The sequence below is a fragment of the Limtongia smithiae genome, assembly GCF_038497785.1.
Source record: "Limtongia smithiae strain NRRL Y-17922 unplaced genomic scaffold V1518scaffold_3, whole genome shotgun sequence".
Lineage (NCBI taxonomy): Eukaryota > Fungi > Ascomycota > Lipomycetes > Lipomycetales > Lipomycetaceae > Limtongia > Limtongia smithiae.
The window spans coordinates 516,867-535,364 of NW_027117624.1; the positions used below are offsets into that span (position 1 = coordinate 516,867).

Here is an 18,498-nt window from a genome sequence, read left to right on the forward strand (position 1 = left end):
AGTTACCAAGTGCACAGCACAGCAAAGTCACTAAAATCAAGCTCCAGAGACACCGACGTACCGACATGCTTCTTCGTGAAGTGAAGCAATTACCACTGGACACCGACCGCGTATCACAGCCTTTGATGCTTCTGCACCTCAGTTAACTGCACGACGACTTTTGACATCCACAGCACAACCCAGTACATTCTTACGACATTGGGTTCTCTCGCACCTCGGTGCCGCGGCGCACTTCTTCATGAAGTGCAGTTGTCGAAACCGGCAACCGGCTTCAATCAGGCTGTTCGGCCCTCGACACTTCTGCGCCTCTGCTTCTGCGCCTCCACTCTAAGCATCGCTTCGTTCGTTGATACAAGGTACTATCACCGTCGACCGCGAGACTAAAACTCTCGATTTTTCTGTCGGTATATTCTTCCCGTTGCTTGATCGCCTTCTACATACATCGAGCGACATGCACTTCGGTGAACTATTCAACGCCTCGGGTTCACTATGAGCGCCTCCTATGCCACGCCATCTTACGCGTTCCGTCTCGCGCAGATTGCTGCGCTTGTATGCCACGCTTCATCCTATGATACCGCATTCTACTCTGACGGGTTATTTGCTTTGACCTTGACTGCATGACGATTTTCGCTTCCCTCTGAATTCTCTTCTGTTGATGTGATACTTTGCTAACAATTGCGTCTGCTGCCAGTCTGTTACCACCTGAGTAGACAGTCGTCGTGCATCAGTGGCGACCGGTCGCACTGTCCTGCTGAACAATCTTGAAGGTAGGGAGTTGAGAAGTGCCATGTGAAGTGGGAAGTCAACTTAGCTTGACATACAGATCCCAGGCAAAATCACCACCATCAGCAACCGAATTGAAGCCGTGATTGATCGCCACACAAAGACGCGCATGTAGAGAAAGTTAGCAAATCTAAGCCTTTATTACATGTCAAACTATGCCGTCTATGGTTACACAAAAATCGTCATTTTATCATGAAAAACTAAACCACCCCTTCAAAAACCCGTCCAGCTAAAATCATATACTATGTGTTCCTACCCATTTAAGAAATTTTGCAATCATGATGTCGTGTATATATATCGTCACCTGTACCAATGGTGCGGAGTAGATTTTCATCAAAAGCTGGTATGCAGCCTTACATGGCGTGAAGGATGTCTACAGGTATCCAACATGCAAATTCATATTTAGAGGTGTAGATCATCGCGTATTGGCACTGGTGGAGTCAGCGCTAGGTCGATCTACGACGGTTGTGGATTGAGATGATAGCTGCGGTACTTGCTGCGGTTGAGTCTCAGTTTGCTGTGATTGAGTCTCTGTCTGCTGCGCTGCGGATGGCTGTTGCTGTGGTAGCTGCTGTGATGGACGTGATGGTTGCCGCGCCTGCTCTCGTTGCTGCACCTGCTCCGGCTGCTGTGATCGTTGTTGCCGCTGTTCCTGCTGCAAAACATGCCTCCGCCGGTCCACAAACCGCCGCCACGCGCTCTGTCCACGGTCACTGCTCAAATGTTCGCGCTGCCGCCGCAGCAGCTCCCGCCGATTTTCGCCATCCTGGCGAATCCGTTGCATCGCGCGGTGCCGCTCTTCCGCGGGCAGCAACTGCGCATTCCATGTGTCGAGCCATCGGTTGATCCTGAAAAACAAACCGTTCTCCGGATGCACCATCTCAGTAGCGGTCTCGTGTGGGCGTAGAGTGCCCGCATTGCCGTCTTCGAGAAGACCTGGGGGCATCTCGGGTACTTCTTCCCCGACACGAAGATTCAGATCCACGCGACACAGTGGACACTGTGATGAGGAATTGAGGAGCCAGGGATCGACGCATGCGGCGTGGAAGCCGTGGTGGCAGGGTAGCACCCGCAGGTCCTGGCCGGGTTCAAACTGTTCGAAGCAAATTGGGCACGTATCGGTCGAGAATATCATCTCCGGCGGCAGGGAGATCGTCTCAGAGTGCTCTGAGGTTGATGGCCGACTGCTGCCCTCTGTGTCGACGGATTCCTGAGCGTTAGAATCGCCGTCTTCCTTCGGCCCATCCGAAGAAACGCTGGTGATCTCCTGACCGGTAGCAGGATCAATTTGCACCATCTTGATACCTGCCTCTTCGCTGTCGGCACTGTCGGTGCTGTGGTGGCGACGTTCGGGGTGTTGTCGCGGCTGCGGCACTGTTACCAGCGGAAGAGAGTCGAGCACGGCTCTCGCAATGCCGCGCGCACGCGTCGAGCGCTGCACTGTGCCATCTGCGTTGGTTTGGATCTGATATCTCTCTGGATGACGATGTGCCCTGATTGCGCCGAAAATAATGACAATGAGGAAGAGGCCAGACACAATGCCGGCGATGGTGTATAGCACAATCATCGCCACCGAAGTACTTTTGGAGGTTGTCCCATCGGTGTAAGAGGTATCACCAGTAGGTTGCGGCGCCGCTGTCCAGGTCGAAAATCCCGGGTTCGTGGTGGTGGCGGCACCTACCGTCTGAGTAGCAAATACCGTAGTAACATCCCTCTTTGCCGTCGCACTGGACGTTGTTGCGGTGCCAGTGGTGGTGGCGGTAATTGAGTCCATGATGTACGTTGTGTTGACGACGACGTCCGCGGAGAGAAGGGAGTCACTGTTGTTAATTGCCGCCAGCAACTGACGCGCGACGGACGCGGAGAGCGTTGAGAACACGGCGCCGATATCGCCGTCGTACAACTCGTACGACCGCGTGAAGTCACAGCGCGCATCGGTAGTGGAATAGAGGAGAATGAAGGACGGGTTCGCGTCGACGGCGCGGATGACCGTGTCGGAAATGACGTCCAGGTTGTTGTCGCATGAAATGTAGGCAATGGAGCTCGAGTTGAGGGACACGGATGAGTTCGGCGAATAGACCACGAGCTCGCCAGTGTATGTGACATTCTATGGGAACAGTATCAGTATCAAGGAAGTCAAGGACCGGATGAGTGAATATACATACGCTAGTGCCGAGCCGTGAGGCATCCACGGTCAAGGGGTTGATGTACGCCATATAAGTCATCGCCTCAGACTCCGACTCGCTCTCGACGACGATCTCGTACGCCTTGCTGTAGTTCACAGAGGAGTTTGACGAGCCGATAAAGAGCGACGTAGTCGAGTTGGAGATGGTAGATCTAGCGACGAAACAGCTGTTCTCGAGCACCGGGACGGCATGCGCACCGAAACTGCGGCCGAGGAGGGCGAGAACGACCACCGAGAGCACGGCGGATCGGAAGCCGTGGTGGTGCTCGCGCATAGTTGCGGGAGAGGCGGGTAGATGTGCGCAGGGCAACTAATAACTAGGCAGTTAGGGACCGCGGCCGCGGAGGGGGCAGGCTGGGCACATGTGGTGGTGCTGACGATGGAGGCGGTGGAAGTGACGTTTCTCGATCGCAGTCGCAGTCAGACACGGCGCCGCCCCTTTCACGGCACCGCCCAAACCCCGGCCAGGCACAGCCTCCACCGCCGCGGCCAGGCCCGCCGCCCCAGCCGCCCGCCGTGCGGTGCGCGGAGGTATTCAACATAGCCCACTGCTCCATATATTACGTCAACCCTCTATCCTCCCTACTCCTCCTTCTTCTCCACCTCCGTCTTTACCCGCGACGTCTGCAGTAGCGTCACCGCGCCCGACACCGCCTCGTGCCACAGCGCCGTCTTACCCTCCGCCTGCACCGATGCTTTGTAATCGTACGCCTCCACCAGGTCCTCCGCCCCGGAGCTGCGCTTCAGCGTGTCCTGTCGGTTCACGTAGTCCTGACGCTGGTCCTTCTGGATGATCGTGCTGTCGAACGCGTCAAACAAAATCGCTGTCAGGTACCGCGCAGCGAGGTAGCCGTGCTCCGACAGTAGCATCGTCGCCAGCAGCATCCATGGACCGGTGCTCACTAGATTCGTCGACGAGCTCGTCGACTGGCCGAACATGGCGACCAGGCTCGCCGTCGTTAGACTGCCCAGCCACGTCAGAAATGTCAGGTTGTCCAGCCACGGGCCAATCGACTCCGCCCGCGCGGGAATCGGGCGCTTCGTGTCCAAGCAGATCTTCATGGCGTCGCCGCGAAGCTCAATCCAGTTGTTGATGAAATCTGCAAACGGCGCCATTGGCCACACAATGCCAAAGAGCGAGAGATATCCAAACTGAACAACCATTTCCCGATAGTCCTCGTTGACGTCATAGTCTGGAAAATCCCGCTCGCCGCGGACCCGTGCCAAAAATGGAGCCTCAGCCTCGTCGTCTTTAATTTCAACCGGAGCGCCAGCAACAAGCTTCTTAGCTTCCTTAAAAACTCGACGTTGGATATACGGCAACAGAGTCTCCACAAAAAAATTAACGCCCTGCGCTGTACCCGTGAAATAGATAAACTGCTGACGCAGTCGGAGCACGTTGATAGAGAACTCCTTGTGGCTGAGGGCCTTGTCTCCCAGCTGACCCATCACGCCCTGCACAGTCGAGGTAATAAAGTCGATGTTCGGAGCAATCAAATGCCCGAATGGCAGATATACGTAGGCTGACAAAAACAGGCCCATGAACGACGTCAAGAAGTTTAGCACGAACGTCTTCTGGATGATAGATCGCTCATACGAGTCCTCGGACACATGGTTCTCCCAATCGGTCGACGCTGTTACGATGATGTTGTAAATGGCGGACAGAGTAGGAACAAGCGTGGCAAGTAGCACCGTCGGTACGAACACGAGATATTGCTTCAACGGACCATCATAAATTTCCGACAAAAAGATCTCAAGTGCAAACGCAATCACCTGCAGCAACATGAGTAGTACACCCGCAACCAGTGACGTTGGAATGGCGCCCAATTGCTTGACCACGCGCTTCCAGGACGGATAATACGGTTCCATAGCCTTTGTAATCGGATTTTCCCTCTCGGACTCTCCTTTGAACTTCGCTCGCGCATTGGCCAAACCCGAGATACCCTTGACACCCCACTGCACAGCAAGCTCGTTCTCGCGGTGCTTCCACGCTTCCACAAATGACAAACACCACAATCCGCTAACAATAGCATACCACCCGGCGAACGGCGGCGCAATATACACAGCAACCACACCGATCACGGCAGGGACGGCAAGCCAACGGAAGTAGAACTGCAAGAACGCAAAGTAGAACGCAATTTTCTCGCCAAACGTGTTGCGCAGGATCTCAAGCTCATCGTTATCGAGCAGCCACTTTCGGGACCACCGCTTGATCCACGCTACATCAAAGTCCGGATCATGCAAGGCAAAAATGGATTCAATGAACACCCAGTCGCCCTCGCCGGGGGTAATTCCCAAACCATGTGCCTCTACTGGTAGAGTGAGGCGATCAAACACAAGTCGAAGACGTTCGGCAACGGTCAAGCTGTCGTCCAGCTCCGAATCCGCCGTAGGCGCAACAGGAGGTGCAGTGATCACTCCGAACAACCATTCACGGACCCTAAACATGTTAGTAACGCATCAACCAGAATACCTCAACCATGCCAAACGTACTTTGAGCGATACGATGTAATAGCAACAACCGCGTCGGTTGCCTTGACGAAGATCAGGAGCGATCCAGGCCGGTCAATACGCGTCGTGAATTCGAAACCCGCATTGGCCAGCTCCATGAGCACAAACTTGAGCGCATCGTCCGCCGCCTCTGCCGTCCGCTTGTCCTTGGGGATCTTGGCTGACTGCGTGTTGAACACAATCACGACATCATTGGCGAGCTGCGGGGGGCACTGGGCGGGGGACGAGCCTGGAGTGGCAGCAACGGAGTTCTCGACAGGGGCAGACGGCTCAGGGACCGCGAGGGGTTCGCTTTCAGACATCTGCAGAACACAATTGGAACTCGACGCGACCAGTTAAACGTATCTGTGACAAAAGCCAAGTGGCGATGGACTCAATAAAATATATTGAATCGGAACGGTAATCTCTCCTACGAGCTGTGCTTGCGCCGTGGAGCCGCTTTTCGAGATCGCGGCGCAGACACGCCGTGCAGCGCCGGCCGGGTAAGCATGACGACACCACTCATCTAGAAGCCGCCGTTCGGCTTTCCGTGCATTAGCGCCAGCGCCGTCGCCACGACACCCTCATGCTGACGCTCATTTGCGACCAGAGACGTGCACTCGATGTCCGTCCGCCTCTAACGACACGCGCTGCGAGCGCGCCCTCTGATTTATACCCTTTCACAGCACTACGGTTACATGGATGCCATTGAATCATCCGTCATGTGTTGAGCAGTTTCCTGTTAAGGCCTCGTTCTTCTTGCTACAACTAACTGTCCAAACTGAACAGTGATTGCCTATGCAGGCGACGGGAAGAATTCTCCTGAATGACGAACTAACTACCCGGTCGGTGATGTCTATGTGGTTGGCGATGGTGGGAAGTGATTTTCCAGCCATGCACGACTTTACCAGCACTGTACAGTTTGTTTGGCGTTTACACGATAAGTACTGCGTCGGCTAGAATTCGGAATTGACCAGGTTCGTCGCGCATCAAGCACGCTAGCCATATTGCACCTCGCTGTTGGTTGTCGCGTGCACATAAAATATTGCCAGTGAGCTGCGGGCATAGTCGCTACTACTTCCATTTCTTTGTCTCTGCCTGACTACTCAATCTGTTGAAGCCTGTCCCACTGAACACCCGCCACCGATATATGATACTCACAATATCGCATCACTGTGATGTGGACTTGCAGATTTGACTTACTGTTGATTTTTTTCAAGCCACAAGCATGCATATGCTATGATATGTCTCATTTGAGAAATTGCGCCATTCGGCTTGTCAATTGGTTAGCGTGAAAACTAATCACTGGATCATACAGCACAGCCCAGGACAAACATGTACCACTACCGTGGCCGTTGATTCACACTGCTAGCTATGGAATTTGCGCGTTTTGATAACCACAGCAACTGGAGTCTAACACCTGTTTAGTATGGCTATGCTGTTGTGTTCGCTTGATAAGCTTCATGTGTCCCCTTGTGGTGGCTTTGGTATCTACTGGCACTCTCTTTTTGTCTGCGCAAAGCGTCGTTTATGTCCCGTGATTGCACGATTGAGGACTAACAGCTCACTAGTGAACTACTTAATTACTTAATTTTGATCATTCATGATAGTACCTCGGCCAGCATACTTGTGGACATGCATAACTTAGAACGACTGTACTGTGGCACCATAGTGAATCACAATATGTGACCCACAAATAGTCGCAACTAGCGAATTCTCCCGCACGCTATGATCGAGAGGAGTCGAGGCAGTTCTCTGCCTCGACTCCTCTGGTCCGTCCAGGGAAGTCGTCTCTCCATGCTGACTTAGGTCGCGCTGTTCATTTGTACTGTCGCACAGTTGCATTCATGTATATAACAGACTGAAGCTTGTGAGATGTCACGTAATCCAGCCGCCCGAGAGCATGCGGCAGCAGTAGAAAGACGGGGAGTGTGCACTTTTCTTGCGCTGCGGCGGGACGGGCCGCGATTCTCTCCGTTGTCTCGGCTAAAGTGCGCCACACCTTATTTCACTTCATTTTGTGTGCTCGCTTGAAGTCTGATGCATCTCGTCCATCTGCTTCCCGCGTTTACCGCTCTCTGTAAGTAGCCCCGCCGAGACTTTAGGTCTGACGACTCGAGACCGTCTTCGAACTGTGAACGTGTCTATGACAATCTGATGGGCGCGTCTCGAAGCTAGATGTACAAAAAGCCTTGCATCCAGCAAGGTATTCCAAACTCGATTGGGCATACACTTCTGAAAAATTTTCTTACTCACAGATTCTTCGCGGCATGCAAGACTCATATTTCGTGCGCCGTATATAGAACAGCAAGGTACGTCACCGGCGCAGTCACAACAAAGGACTAACGCAAGGCCAGTCCATCAAATGGCTGGGTCCAGCACGTGGATGGGTCTGTTCGCAAACTTCATGGAACATGTCCTAATGTGGACGATACTTAAAAAAATTTTCTGTGTCCTACGGGCCAAAATCTGGTTCGCTCATTGTTGGGTTAATTGCGAAACTGTGACTCCCGAAGACGAATTGCGCGTGTTGGGCCGCATAGTTCACATCACAACAGTCATTAACAGACAGCCAATCAATGCGAGCATCAAACATCACTCATCTAGAGAATACCCAGTCTGAATATACATGCATGAACGGGCGAACAGCTAGCGGGCTGCGGCCGTGGCCGCGCGGCGGGCCGGCCAGGAGACATTATGGTTTGTGTGGCGTGCACTAGATGGCTGAATGAAGCGCCACAAAACTCTACCATACTGCCACAGGCCCAAGAGCGCAACAAGGTTTGGCTATAGACGCGTTCAGTCCCTGTGGCGGCTAGTCCGGCACTTCGTAGCCGCTCGGCTAAAATGGTTGGAACACTCTCGTCGCCGCCCGAAATCGCTGCCATCTTAGGCCGGTCCACGTGTAGTGATCGCTGTCTTGGATGCCGGGGCTCAGGAAAATTTTTTCCCGCTTGGCGCTGCAGTTCACCGCGGCCCAGCCCTGCCGCACGAGGGTCTCGCCAAGACGACCGGACGCCGAGAGAGGGTGTACGGTTCGACGGGTTCGTACACGATGGCCAAACAGGCACACGCGGGTAGACGCAAGAGTAATTCAGCACACCCCAACCAAGCCCATTGCCAACCCATTTAGAAGCAGTTGTTGGACCTTGGTGAGCGACTTGGGCTACTGGCTCGTTAAGCGCGATCTTCAGTCACGGGTCACGACGCCGTAAATCGGCTAGGAACCAACAACAAGGTTCTGTACGAGATGATCTGGGCGGGAGCGGCTGCTTCAGCCGGCACCTTGCTGGCAATGTAGACCTTCACGCTCTACCGCGAATTTGATCTGACTCTGAGGTGTTGACAAGAAGCCAACCACAGACGACAAGAACGCAGGTCACGTTGCTGGCAGAATCGAGGTTGAAGTAAACACAGGGGAGGTCGCGGAGGAGTCCGACATTTTGTGTTCGAGAAGCAAGCGCAAACGCAATGATGGGTTTGACACCGTAGTGGCGGCGCATGCAATGTGACTGTAGTCGTTAATGGCGCATGTACACCAGCCACAGCCGCTGTGATGACAGCTTTGACGAGTATGGCATATACATCACGTAAATAGCGCAGTTGTGGCTCTGAATATGGCTCCCATGTCGACACGATGTTCCCCGTGCCCCTCTGGCCGGGTAAGCGGCTACCGCCCAGCGGCGTGGCGGTACCGCGAACACAAAGGTACGTGGCGCTCACAAATGCCGTCATTCTACCCCAGATCACTCAAAGCTTGCGCGAAATTTCCCAACGCACTCCAGTCTGTTGTTGTCCCTTGCGTGCCCCGTGATGGCATCCGCAGTTGATGCTGCCCCGCGCGCACGGCCAGCAGCGGCGGTCCGTATAAAGCGTCTCGCACGCCCGCCCGCCAAGTTCGCAGTATGGTTCCCTACGTCCACTCGCCTCTTGTCGCAATGGTCCCCTCAATCAAGCCTCCCCGCTACACTCCCAATGCGTTGGTATACAAGGAGTTCTCCAGTAAGCGGGCTCCTCCGAAGTCAGCAAAACCATTAAGCCTCAAGTTCCTCATCGAGTCCCCGCCACTGATCTGCTATGGTCCTCCCGCGCAATCCACCGGCGCTCTGCTGTCGGGGCTGTTGTTCCTCGACGTCGCCGACAGCCTGCCCATGAAATCCGTGGTCCTTGAGCTTATCCAGGAAATCACCGTCGGCGCACCCGCTATCCCGCACTGCAAAGAGTGCCACAAGCGTGTCAATGTTCTAAAGCGCTGGAACCTGCTTAACTCTGAGGTCGTGCTTGCACCGTCCGAATACGGATACCCATTTTCCTACCTCTTCGCTGGCGACATGCCCAGTTCGACTGCGTCGTCTATTGTCAACATCATATACTACATCAAGGCCACCGCGGTTGCCCGGGCGCCCGAGGTTCTCCCTGTCAACATCATCAAGAATCTTCCCGTTCTACGATCCATCGTGTCCACCGACATCCGCCGCTCCGTTCGCGTCTTCCCCCCCACTCAGCTTCAGGTGATAGCGTCTATGCCCACGTTCTGCTTCCCGCGGTCAAACTTCACGATGGACATTGAGGTCAGCAACATCAACAACAAGGAGAAAAAGACCCGCTGGATTCTGCGCAAGTTCAACTGGCGCATTGATGAGATTACTAAGATCAAGGACGTTGCATGCACTACACACGACGCCGAACAGAAACCCCCAATCGCGCTGGACGTGCGCACCATTGTCGGACGCGATGTGCGCAAGGGCTGGAAGACCGACTTCTCCAACGACGGCCGTATCGAGATGGAACTCGAGGTGTCCACCTTCAGCGACGACCGCATCGCTATGTCGTGTGACACTGCCGACCCTAAGATCGGCTTTTCAGTCGAACATGCCTTTGTGCTCGAGATGCTCGTGGGCGAGGAGTACATGCCCGTGCTGAACAACTACTCTGCCTCCCCAACCGGCGCCGCGCGCATACTGCGCATGCAGTTCGCCATCGAGATCACCGAACGCGGAGGCCTCGGCATCTCTTGGGACGACGAAGTCCCGCCGACATACGAAGACATCCCGGTGTCGCCTCCCGGCTACAATCATCTCATGGGCAGAGAGGTCGAAGATCTAGTCATCGAGGGAATTTAATTGGTGGTATGTCGTATCTGCGATGGAGTAACAAAAGTGTGTCGTGTATTTGGTCGGAGTTGGTCGGTAGTCATGGCGTCATAATAATGTTTCAATGCATCTAGCTAATAATTATACATTTACTCTTCTAACGCAATATCAGATTCTTACTAGCTCAAAAAACCAGTTTTACTGAATTATGACTAATGATATAGCGACCGCCCAAGCGAAACCCGTGTTAGCCCAATCTTAGATCTGTGTAAACCAGCCTAAGCAATGTTAAACGTGATGAAATGTTCATGAAACCCAACAGTTAATCCTTTCCCATGCTATATCTCTCTGGATGAATTGAAGAAAACCGTAACTAACCTGCCAAAACAAAAACCAATAGCAAAAATCATAAGCTGTGACGGGAAAGAGAGGCAGCAATCATCAAAATATTTAGATAACTTTCTGCAAAACGTACGTCACGAGAATGGCGAGTGTGAAGATAAGACTGATGTACTGCGAAATGAGAGCACTGTTTTGATGAAGTTAGTTGACTGTCCATACTCGCAAAACCCGCAAAAGCTGCACACAGACAACTTACGCAGCAAGACAGTCCATCTGGGGGATGATCTCCTGATCCTCCGGAGCGAAAAAGGTGGTTAGATAGACCTGCGAGGTAGAGGATGGCACGGCGCTGGAGACGATAAATACGAAAATCAAAATGTAATTATCTTCCGCAATAAGTCCGACACGTCGCAGAGCCTCCGACCATGCGATGGCGATAATGGGCAACACAACGAGCTTTGTCATAACGAGAATCACGAGACACTTCCAGAAACCCCTCGGCATCTTGTGAATAGACAGTCTGCCGATCATAGCGCCCAAGAGCAGCAGGCCCATCGGGACTGAAGCATTTCCGATGAAATCAACAAAATCCATGAAAAAGTCAAGCGGTGGAAGCCCGTCAGGAGCCTGGCGCATATTGTATTCAGTTGAAACGAAGAGCGCCTTCACGGGATCAATTACCGCGATGATAATTGAGATAATGAGCGATGCCGCAGGCGGCTGGTACAGGTTTCTTAAAAACAAGATGCACCGCGAGAGGAACCAATTGTAGTGTTGCGTGGCTTCGATGTTCATCGTAACGGCGCTCACAACCGGGTCCAGCGCCTCGCCGTCATCGTCTTCTTGCAAATCCGCAGTCTGAGCGTCCGACATGGTCTGTCTCAGCTGTCGCTGGCGAATAGATCGCATACCTGCCGACTCCATCGGCCGTAATGCAGAAGCCGCAGTATTCACCGACGAGATCGTATTCGTACGACGTAAAGGGTCACCAACTGTAGTTTCATTAAGGCCAAAATCTGTTCCAACTGGTAACCTTGAATTTGCTGGCGCTATGCTGGTAGTAGCAATCGGAGTCATATTACCAGGAAGATCTGCGGTTGGAGTCGACTGCTCAGAAACATCATGAATCTTTTCCGTAACTGTCGAAGCTGACCTGAAAGCCTGGGCGACGTCTTCGCTGGACTCGGATTCCGTCTTCCGGTTCTTCAGATGTAGAAGCTTCTTCAGTTTCGATGTCTTTGCTGTCTTTGGCAGCTTTGTCTTCATATCAAGTTGTTCCTTTACGTCTCCAATCGACTCGAGGTCGTCGGTGTTGACTTTGAAGTCATTCTCGATAGACTGCACGCCACCAAGAGTGAACATTGATACAACATAAACCGACATGATGATAGAGACGTATGCAATTCCCTTGGTTTCGTCGTCGGTTGAGAAAGGAGCACTTGCTGTAATCGTCATGACATACGCCATAGGAATGTCGCCTGAATTGTTGAAAATGGAGGCATTAGCAGCACCACCACGCCAGTACTTAGGAACAGGCGATATCAAACGCATTACAACTCTATATATGGTTAGCCGATATATTCGTCTGAAACGGAAACGAGGACTACATACGCGAGAACGAATCCAATGCCGATATAGAACACGGCGGCAAGCACACACAAGCCCACGGTGGTCATGGTGTGCGAATCAAACGCATTGATCACTTTACTGAAGATGATGCACGGGAAAAAGTAATTAATGATGATTGACGACATTTTCTTGCATGTGTGCACATCAAGAACACCTGCAGTTCGGTTAGTTGAGAGATAGAGACTAGTTTAGTTAGGACAGTACCTCTCTTAGAGAAATATATGCCAGCGCAGACCGAAAGGAAAATCTTGACAATAGGCTTAACAGCCACGAAGATGGAGGCCCCAACTGTAGTCATTGTGATATGCGGTCTGGACTATGCAAGTCCTGAATGCTCGATAATATATGGTTCTCCGTACCCGATTCTCACGAACGAGTGTTGATAGTAGAAACGAGATGGCGAGTGTAAAGAAACTGCTCCCTTGAGGACATTCAGATGCCGTAGGACTGTGTACTTCTTGAAATCTCGCTGTTGGTTGAAGGTGTGACTCTTCCGTTACGAACGGTAGATAGACGGCAACGAGGTTGGCGGAAAACCTTTCCAGAGGACTGGACAGATTGCTGGTGGATACGTGGCGATCGCACAAGTGGAAGCACTTCCGAGTCAAGAGTACCGACCCCGGATTATATATAAAACGAACAAGAGCGCTTGCAAAGGGCGGCACCGGTTCGCGGGGATCGTGAAGACGCGTGCAGAAGTTGGGGGGAGTGCGGAGAAGCGCACACGCTAGGCCTGCTGAATGTGCCGAAGGTTTGGCTTCGCTGGATTTTCATAACGACGCTTATGCGCCAAACTTTTGTCGATTTTCCTGGGGATTTCTCTACACTTTTGCACGGGCAAATATATCCAGCCAACTGACAGCTCTTGAGGGTCTCTAAGCAGACCCTCACCACGCTGCAACCTCTGGAGTCGTGGGTCTGGGGAAGCAGGCCGCGAACATAAAGCCGAGCGTTGTTGCGGCGCCGCGCAGCAGCATATGGTCAAGCAGTTCGAGTGCTGTTTTGGGAGAATTTAGACTCACAGGTCCAGTTCGCCGCACGCTTTTCCGGCCATTTCCGCGCCTGCCCGCCACGGTTGCGCAATGCCTTTTGCAGTCTGCGGAAGTGCGACTGGAGAAATGAAAGGCGGCTGCTACAAACCTGCTGCTTGAAGCAGAGCTGCCAGCTGGCTGCCAGGCGAAGCGCTGGCGGTAGCGTGGAGAGGTCTTCACAAAGCTCGGCAGCTGAGCGTTGCTGGAAGCGCACACGAAGTCCAGTTTTCCGTGGTCGGCACCGCCCCCACGACGTCGAGGTTTCCGTCAGACCCTTGCTGCCCCGCTCTACGGATTACCCCGCGCACTGCACATCATAATCCGCCCCCAGCTGGCTCCTAGTCACTGACTGGAAGTTGAACGAGGCCTGTATGACGCCGGACGGCCGGCGAGAACTTGGTGCGGCCTGGCAGCATCCACCAAAAGTCAGTTGGGCAGTTAGATTGACCAGCTTAGTTGTTGCTCTCTGTAGGGAGCCCCGTGCTTGTTGCTCGGATTCAAGACAGAAATCGCGCGTTTGAACAAGCCCGGGGAGACAGATGTCTAGCATACATGTAGGCTTGGTTGTCAACATGTATTGTCGATTAGTGGACGCTTGCGGATCTTGACGTGTGGGCGAGACGAGATAGTTTGATAGGAGCCGGGCGTCTTCGATTAGTTAGTCGACCTTGATTGATGTCAGTTAACAAGATTTTAGTGCTTTTAGCTTCCAAGGGTGCCCTGTGGGACAAACTATTTGATAACTACTCTCCTCTTCGACAGTTCAGAATGATTAGGAACAAGGAGCTGACGCAGGGGCGGGGAGGGGGGAGGGAGGAGGGGGGAGGGACGTAAGGAGAAAATAGGAGAATCAGTTAACTAAAATAAGGAAATCAGCAAGAAACTGTGGACGCGATCATGCGGTAGCTGACAGTTCTCCGTACGTGTACTATATGCTGGCGCCACAAACTTCTTTGCAAGACAGGAGAACAGGTTGGCACAGGGTGCGCAAACTTTAGCAGTGTGCGTGGTTGGCTCCTGTGGCCAGCCGAGGAGGCAGGCGCGGTCTGATAACGGAGAGTTTGTCCTACATCATAATCATGACGGTCCAGGGGTCAAGTGGGCTTGACTTTGACAGGGCCCTTGCTGATGCGGATGCAAGGTAGAAAAGCTAATTGAGCACGCGTTTGCACGCGTGCTCGTTGCCCTCGTGCGCTGACCGCACAGAGACTGGCGGCCGCGATCGTGACTCGACCGGGCAGCGTAGACTGAACGGGCCTGTTCTCCTCACGCATGAGCTGTCTTCTGCGCGCAGATACCTCAGCTGCTACGACCACCGGCCTGCCGCGTCTGAAACGCGCGCAAAATTATTATCGCGGCGCCGCGTCGAAAGCAGAGCCCATGACGGCTGGCGGCGCAGCCATGTGGCCCCCCTCCCCTGGCGGCCCGCGACCCAAGCCAGGCAAGCCTCGCCGCGAGTCCACTATGCCGATTGCGGGCAGCTGTCACAGTGCACACTTCGACATCCGCCTCCCCAGCAGCCTCGCGTGCGCCAGTAGCTCTCGCAGCAAGGGAGGCCGAGTTTAGCATGGCCGTGAAGCCAGCCGGTCTCCTGGTGCTAGCTAGTTCTGCCGTTCGAGGGGGCTTGCCAGAGTCACGTCCCGTAGTGCGAACTGTGCAGATGCAAGGGCACGGTAACGTGCGAGCGTTGATCACAGGCTGCCGCTGCAAGGCGATACGAGCAATCGAAAAGCCCAGCCATCTGGCTTCCTGACAATAAATATTACCCGGACTACGCGAGTCCACGCGCCACGCGTCTCGTGCGGCTCGCACGCGGTCGCGACGCGTGCATTTCGCGTTTGTGCGGCGCTGTCATGGGTGGTGGTCGCCCACCGCGCACTGCGTAAACCGGCGCGGATGGCGCCCGTGGATGACACGGCGTAAGAGCACAGTAGGCTGAGGGCTGCGGAGCTTCGATCAGATCAGATCAGAGGCGGTCTGGCCGGTCAAGGAGGCGCGATGTGGGCAGGGCGGGTGGACCGAAGCGGGTGGGATGGCAACACGGACAGCAGATCGAGGTGTCTCGGGCGAGTCAGTGTAAGCACGCGCATTCGATAGAGTCAGCTCGCCATGACGGTCTGGGTGGGGCGGGGCGTGGAACTGCGGCGCAGGACGCGGGGAGAGGGGGCGTAGTTCAGCGGCGACTCGACGCGTCGGCCGGGTGAGTCGAACTCCTCGGGCAAAAGCACTTCGACGTCCTGCTTCCACCGGCCGCAGTCACAGTTGCCGTACACACTCCCTCTCCTGCTCCCACACCTCCTCGCCTGCGCTGCCTCTCGTTCTCTCTTGCCCTCTTCGCTCCTCATTCGCAAAACTCTGGCATCACGCTGGCTGTTGGTCCTGTCTCTCCTTCTGCGACCTCGCCCGTGCTTCGCTTTTCGTCGCTATTGTCGCTCGGTCCTGCCGTATGATCCGGTTCCCTAGACGCGTGTTGTGACGCCGCTACTTCTACCGCCCGCACCTTTCTGCCGTTCTCCCTTGCGACATCTGCGTCTGCAGTCGTGCTGCTTGTTACGCAACTCCGTCCGCTTCGTTCGTCTCCTGTCGCTCTTGTTTTCCTTGCTTTCTATCATGCCATCATCGCCACAACACACACCCCTCGCGACCCCGTCGGCGATTGGTGAGAAACTTCATCCGCACGTGTCTCAAGCCCCCGTCACAGAAGCGCAGGCGATGGCTGAGTCCGGTCTCCTCCCGTCGGCCTTCAACCTGACCCCGCCGCCGAGTACACTCCCTAGGCGGCGCCACACGTTCATCAACACTGGCATCAAAAAGTCGCCGTTTCCGTCACCGCCTCTTCCAACGGCGAAGCACGACTATGAGTTCATTAACAAAGATGCGTCGGGAAATGTTGGCCAGTTCTTCGACACTGTCCAAGTGCAGCTGGGCACGCCCACGAGTCCTCCAAAGGGGTTCGCGGCGCCACCTCCCTTCATTCGCACCGCGACATTTTCGTCCATCAACGACAACTCGCCGACTAAGCGGCCTCGTCTCAACCGATCTATGTCGACTGGGCTGGCTGTTGCAGCCGGGCACGAGACTGATGACCCGTTCGGACCGGCCACGAGCGTGTCGGCAGATGGCTTCTTTACGGCCCCCTTCATGGAACACACCGTGTCCGCACCACCACCTGCCTCGCTGGTGTCTGAGCTATATTCCGATCGCGACAGCGAGGATGACGGCGAGGCTGCGTCCGCACAAGGAATGTCGAGGACCATGTCCGAGCTGCCGGCGTATAGCGCATACCTTGCGCGCCAACGACGCGAACACAGCGACGATGGCAGCTCGATATGGAGTGCTGACGTTGAGGAGGCATTTATGGATGGTAATGCTCTTATTGTGCATCATTCTCACAATGCGCATCAATGCTAATGTCGAATCATTGTAGCAATTCGCAAGATTCCAAAATGCGGTCGACGAAAAATCAACTATAAGGGCCGTCCGTGCGGTCGCAACGAGCTGATCTCGGCGTATATTCTCCGCCGCACTGGGAAAATGCGAACTCGCAAGCAGGTTTCCAGCCATATTCAGGTTCTCAAGCATCTGCTCAAGGACGACAAAGAGTGTAGGTCTCGTACGTCATGTACACAGTTGCTTCTCTGTGCTAACCAATCACGACAGTCCTCAGCCTTGTTGCCGATCCTCCATCGCGCGAAGGCTCTACGTCCGCTGTGCCCATCATATTCACTAGTCCGACAGGACCGGACTCGATTGCCGGCGCTCAAATGATCATCCACTCCGTCCCATCGACAACGCCAAGCAGATCGCAGCCTGCCATTCTCACTCCTACCTCTGAGCAGCACCGGATAGATCAGAAGCAAAATCGAATGCTTCATCTTCAGACCCAGTTTATGCAGCAGCATACTCCACAGCTTACTCGCAGTATTAGCATGCCATATCGCTCCAGCCATCAGGTCATGATGCAGCAGACGAAGGATTGCTACGATAATCTTAGTCCAACGCCTAAGCTCGAGATTCAAGATCCGATGAGCATGTCCGTGCATGATACCATGGTGACTGAACTGCCATTGATGCAGCCAATGATTTCTGCACCACCTCCTCTGCCAGATGCAGCGCTGCTTAATGAAAATATGGTCTACGGTAATGCTCGGTACATGCAGATGTACGGTCTTCCGCGGGAGGCTCATCCTGAGATGAACTTATACGTACCGGATTCGGGAGCACAGAACATGGGCTTATGGGTTGACTGCCAACCGCTTGCCGACATGACTCCTGCGACACAGCTTTATTCGGATAATGAGCCTTTGGAAATGTGGCCTTAGCACTGATTTCCTCACCGGCTTGCGATAGCAGCATGCTCTTACGACTTGGCTATGGTGTCTTTATTGCTCCATGTCCGACAACGAATATGACACACACATTCATTTATCACACTCGTTTTAACACATTCCTTATAGTCAAACACTTCGCCTAGGCCGTGGACTGAAAATTTATCATGATTTACGACTCTTTTTCACATATTTTGGATTCATATTGTTACTTGAGGGGGATAAGGGGCCGATCGGGTTATCTTGTTTGGTTTGCGCGTTATTTAAATACGCTTCATACGTATATATTATTTCATTTACACACTATTATATCTACATCTATCATACGAATCGATTTTAAATGCAGGGAATGAATTATCTACTGTGGTTGGTAGCATCATCTATATGAACACAACAACCTTGTAACATGTGCAAGAACCATAGCAGACGCGAAGCTACGCATCTTCAGGCACGACTAATGAATTTTACTCTGTTTAAAGCAAGTTCCAATCATCTCACGTACGCTATCAGCGGTCTGCTTTCGAAACCCAATGTTTTAACTGACATTCAGCATGTCTTCGACACGAAAGTGACGTCGCTATGCGTCTTCGAGAGCCAAGAGGCGTAGAATATTGGCG

The 18,498-nt window shown here is 53.5% G+C and overlaps 5 protein-coding genes across 5 annotated transcripts; 2 read left to right on the forward strand and 3 right to left on the reverse strand.

Annotated features, from left to right (window-relative positions):
- Positions 1-993: 993 nt before the first annotated feature.
- Positions 994-3,474, reverse strand: V1518DRAFT_201257 (uncharacterized protein). The gene is made up of 2 exons (XM_066900895.1): positions 2,949-3,474; positions 994-2,890 (listed from the first exon to the last, which is right to left on the reverse strand). Exons 1-2 carry the CDS (start codon positions 3,240-3,242, stop codon positions 1,199-1,201), a joined length of 1,986 nt encoding a protein of 661 aa, XP_066760689.1. The 5' UTR covers positions 3,243-3,474; the 3' UTR covers positions 994-1,198.
- Positions 3,475-3,550: 76 nt separating this feature from the next.
- Positions 3,551-5,781, reverse strand: V1518DRAFT_372099 (calcium-activated chloride channel-domain-containing protein; the record flags this gene model as incomplete). Its single annotated transcript, XM_066901380.1, has 2 exons — positions 3,551-5,408; positions 5,462-5,781. The coding sequence occupies 2 exons, from the start codon at positions 5,779-5,781 to the stop codon at positions 3,551-3,553; spliced, it is 2,178 nt and encodes a 725-aa protein (XP_066760690.1).
- A 3,477-nt stretch (positions 5,782-9,258) lies between these two features.
- On the forward strand, positions 9,259-10,712 carry V1518DRAFT_413481 (uncharacterized protein). The gene has a single exon (XM_066903326.1). The coding sequence runs from the start codon at positions 9,364-9,366 to the stop codon at positions 10,579-10,581; it is 1,218 nt and encodes a 405-aa protein (XP_066760691.1). The 5' UTR covers positions 9,259-9,363; the 3' UTR covers positions 10,582-10,712.
- On the reverse strand, positions 10,653-13,278 carry V1518DRAFT_413482 (auxin efflux carrier). The gene is made up of 4 exons (XM_066903327.1): positions 12,727-13,278; positions 12,505-12,676; positions 11,150-12,451; positions 10,653-11,080 (listed from the first exon to the last, which is right to left on the reverse strand). Exons 1-4 carry the CDS (start codon positions 12,818-12,820, stop codon positions 11,002-11,004), a joined length of 1,647 nt encoding a protein of 548 aa, XP_066760692.1. The 5' UTR covers positions 12,821-13,278; the 3' UTR covers positions 10,653-11,001.
- Positions 13,279-15,736: 2,458 nt separating this feature from the next.
- V1518DRAFT_413485 (TEA/ATTS domain family-domain-containing protein) lies at positions 15,737-18,359 on the forward strand. Its single transcript, XM_066903328.1, has 3 exons — positions 15,737-16,917; positions 16,981-17,157; positions 17,214-18,359. The coding sequence occupies exons 1-3, from the start codon at positions 16,164-16,166 to the stop codon at positions 17,873-17,875; spliced, it is 1,593 nt and encodes a 530-aa protein (XP_066760693.1). The 5' UTR covers positions 15,737-16,163; the 3' UTR covers positions 17,876-18,359.
- The last annotated feature ends 139 nt before the right edge of the window (positions 18,360-18,498 follow it).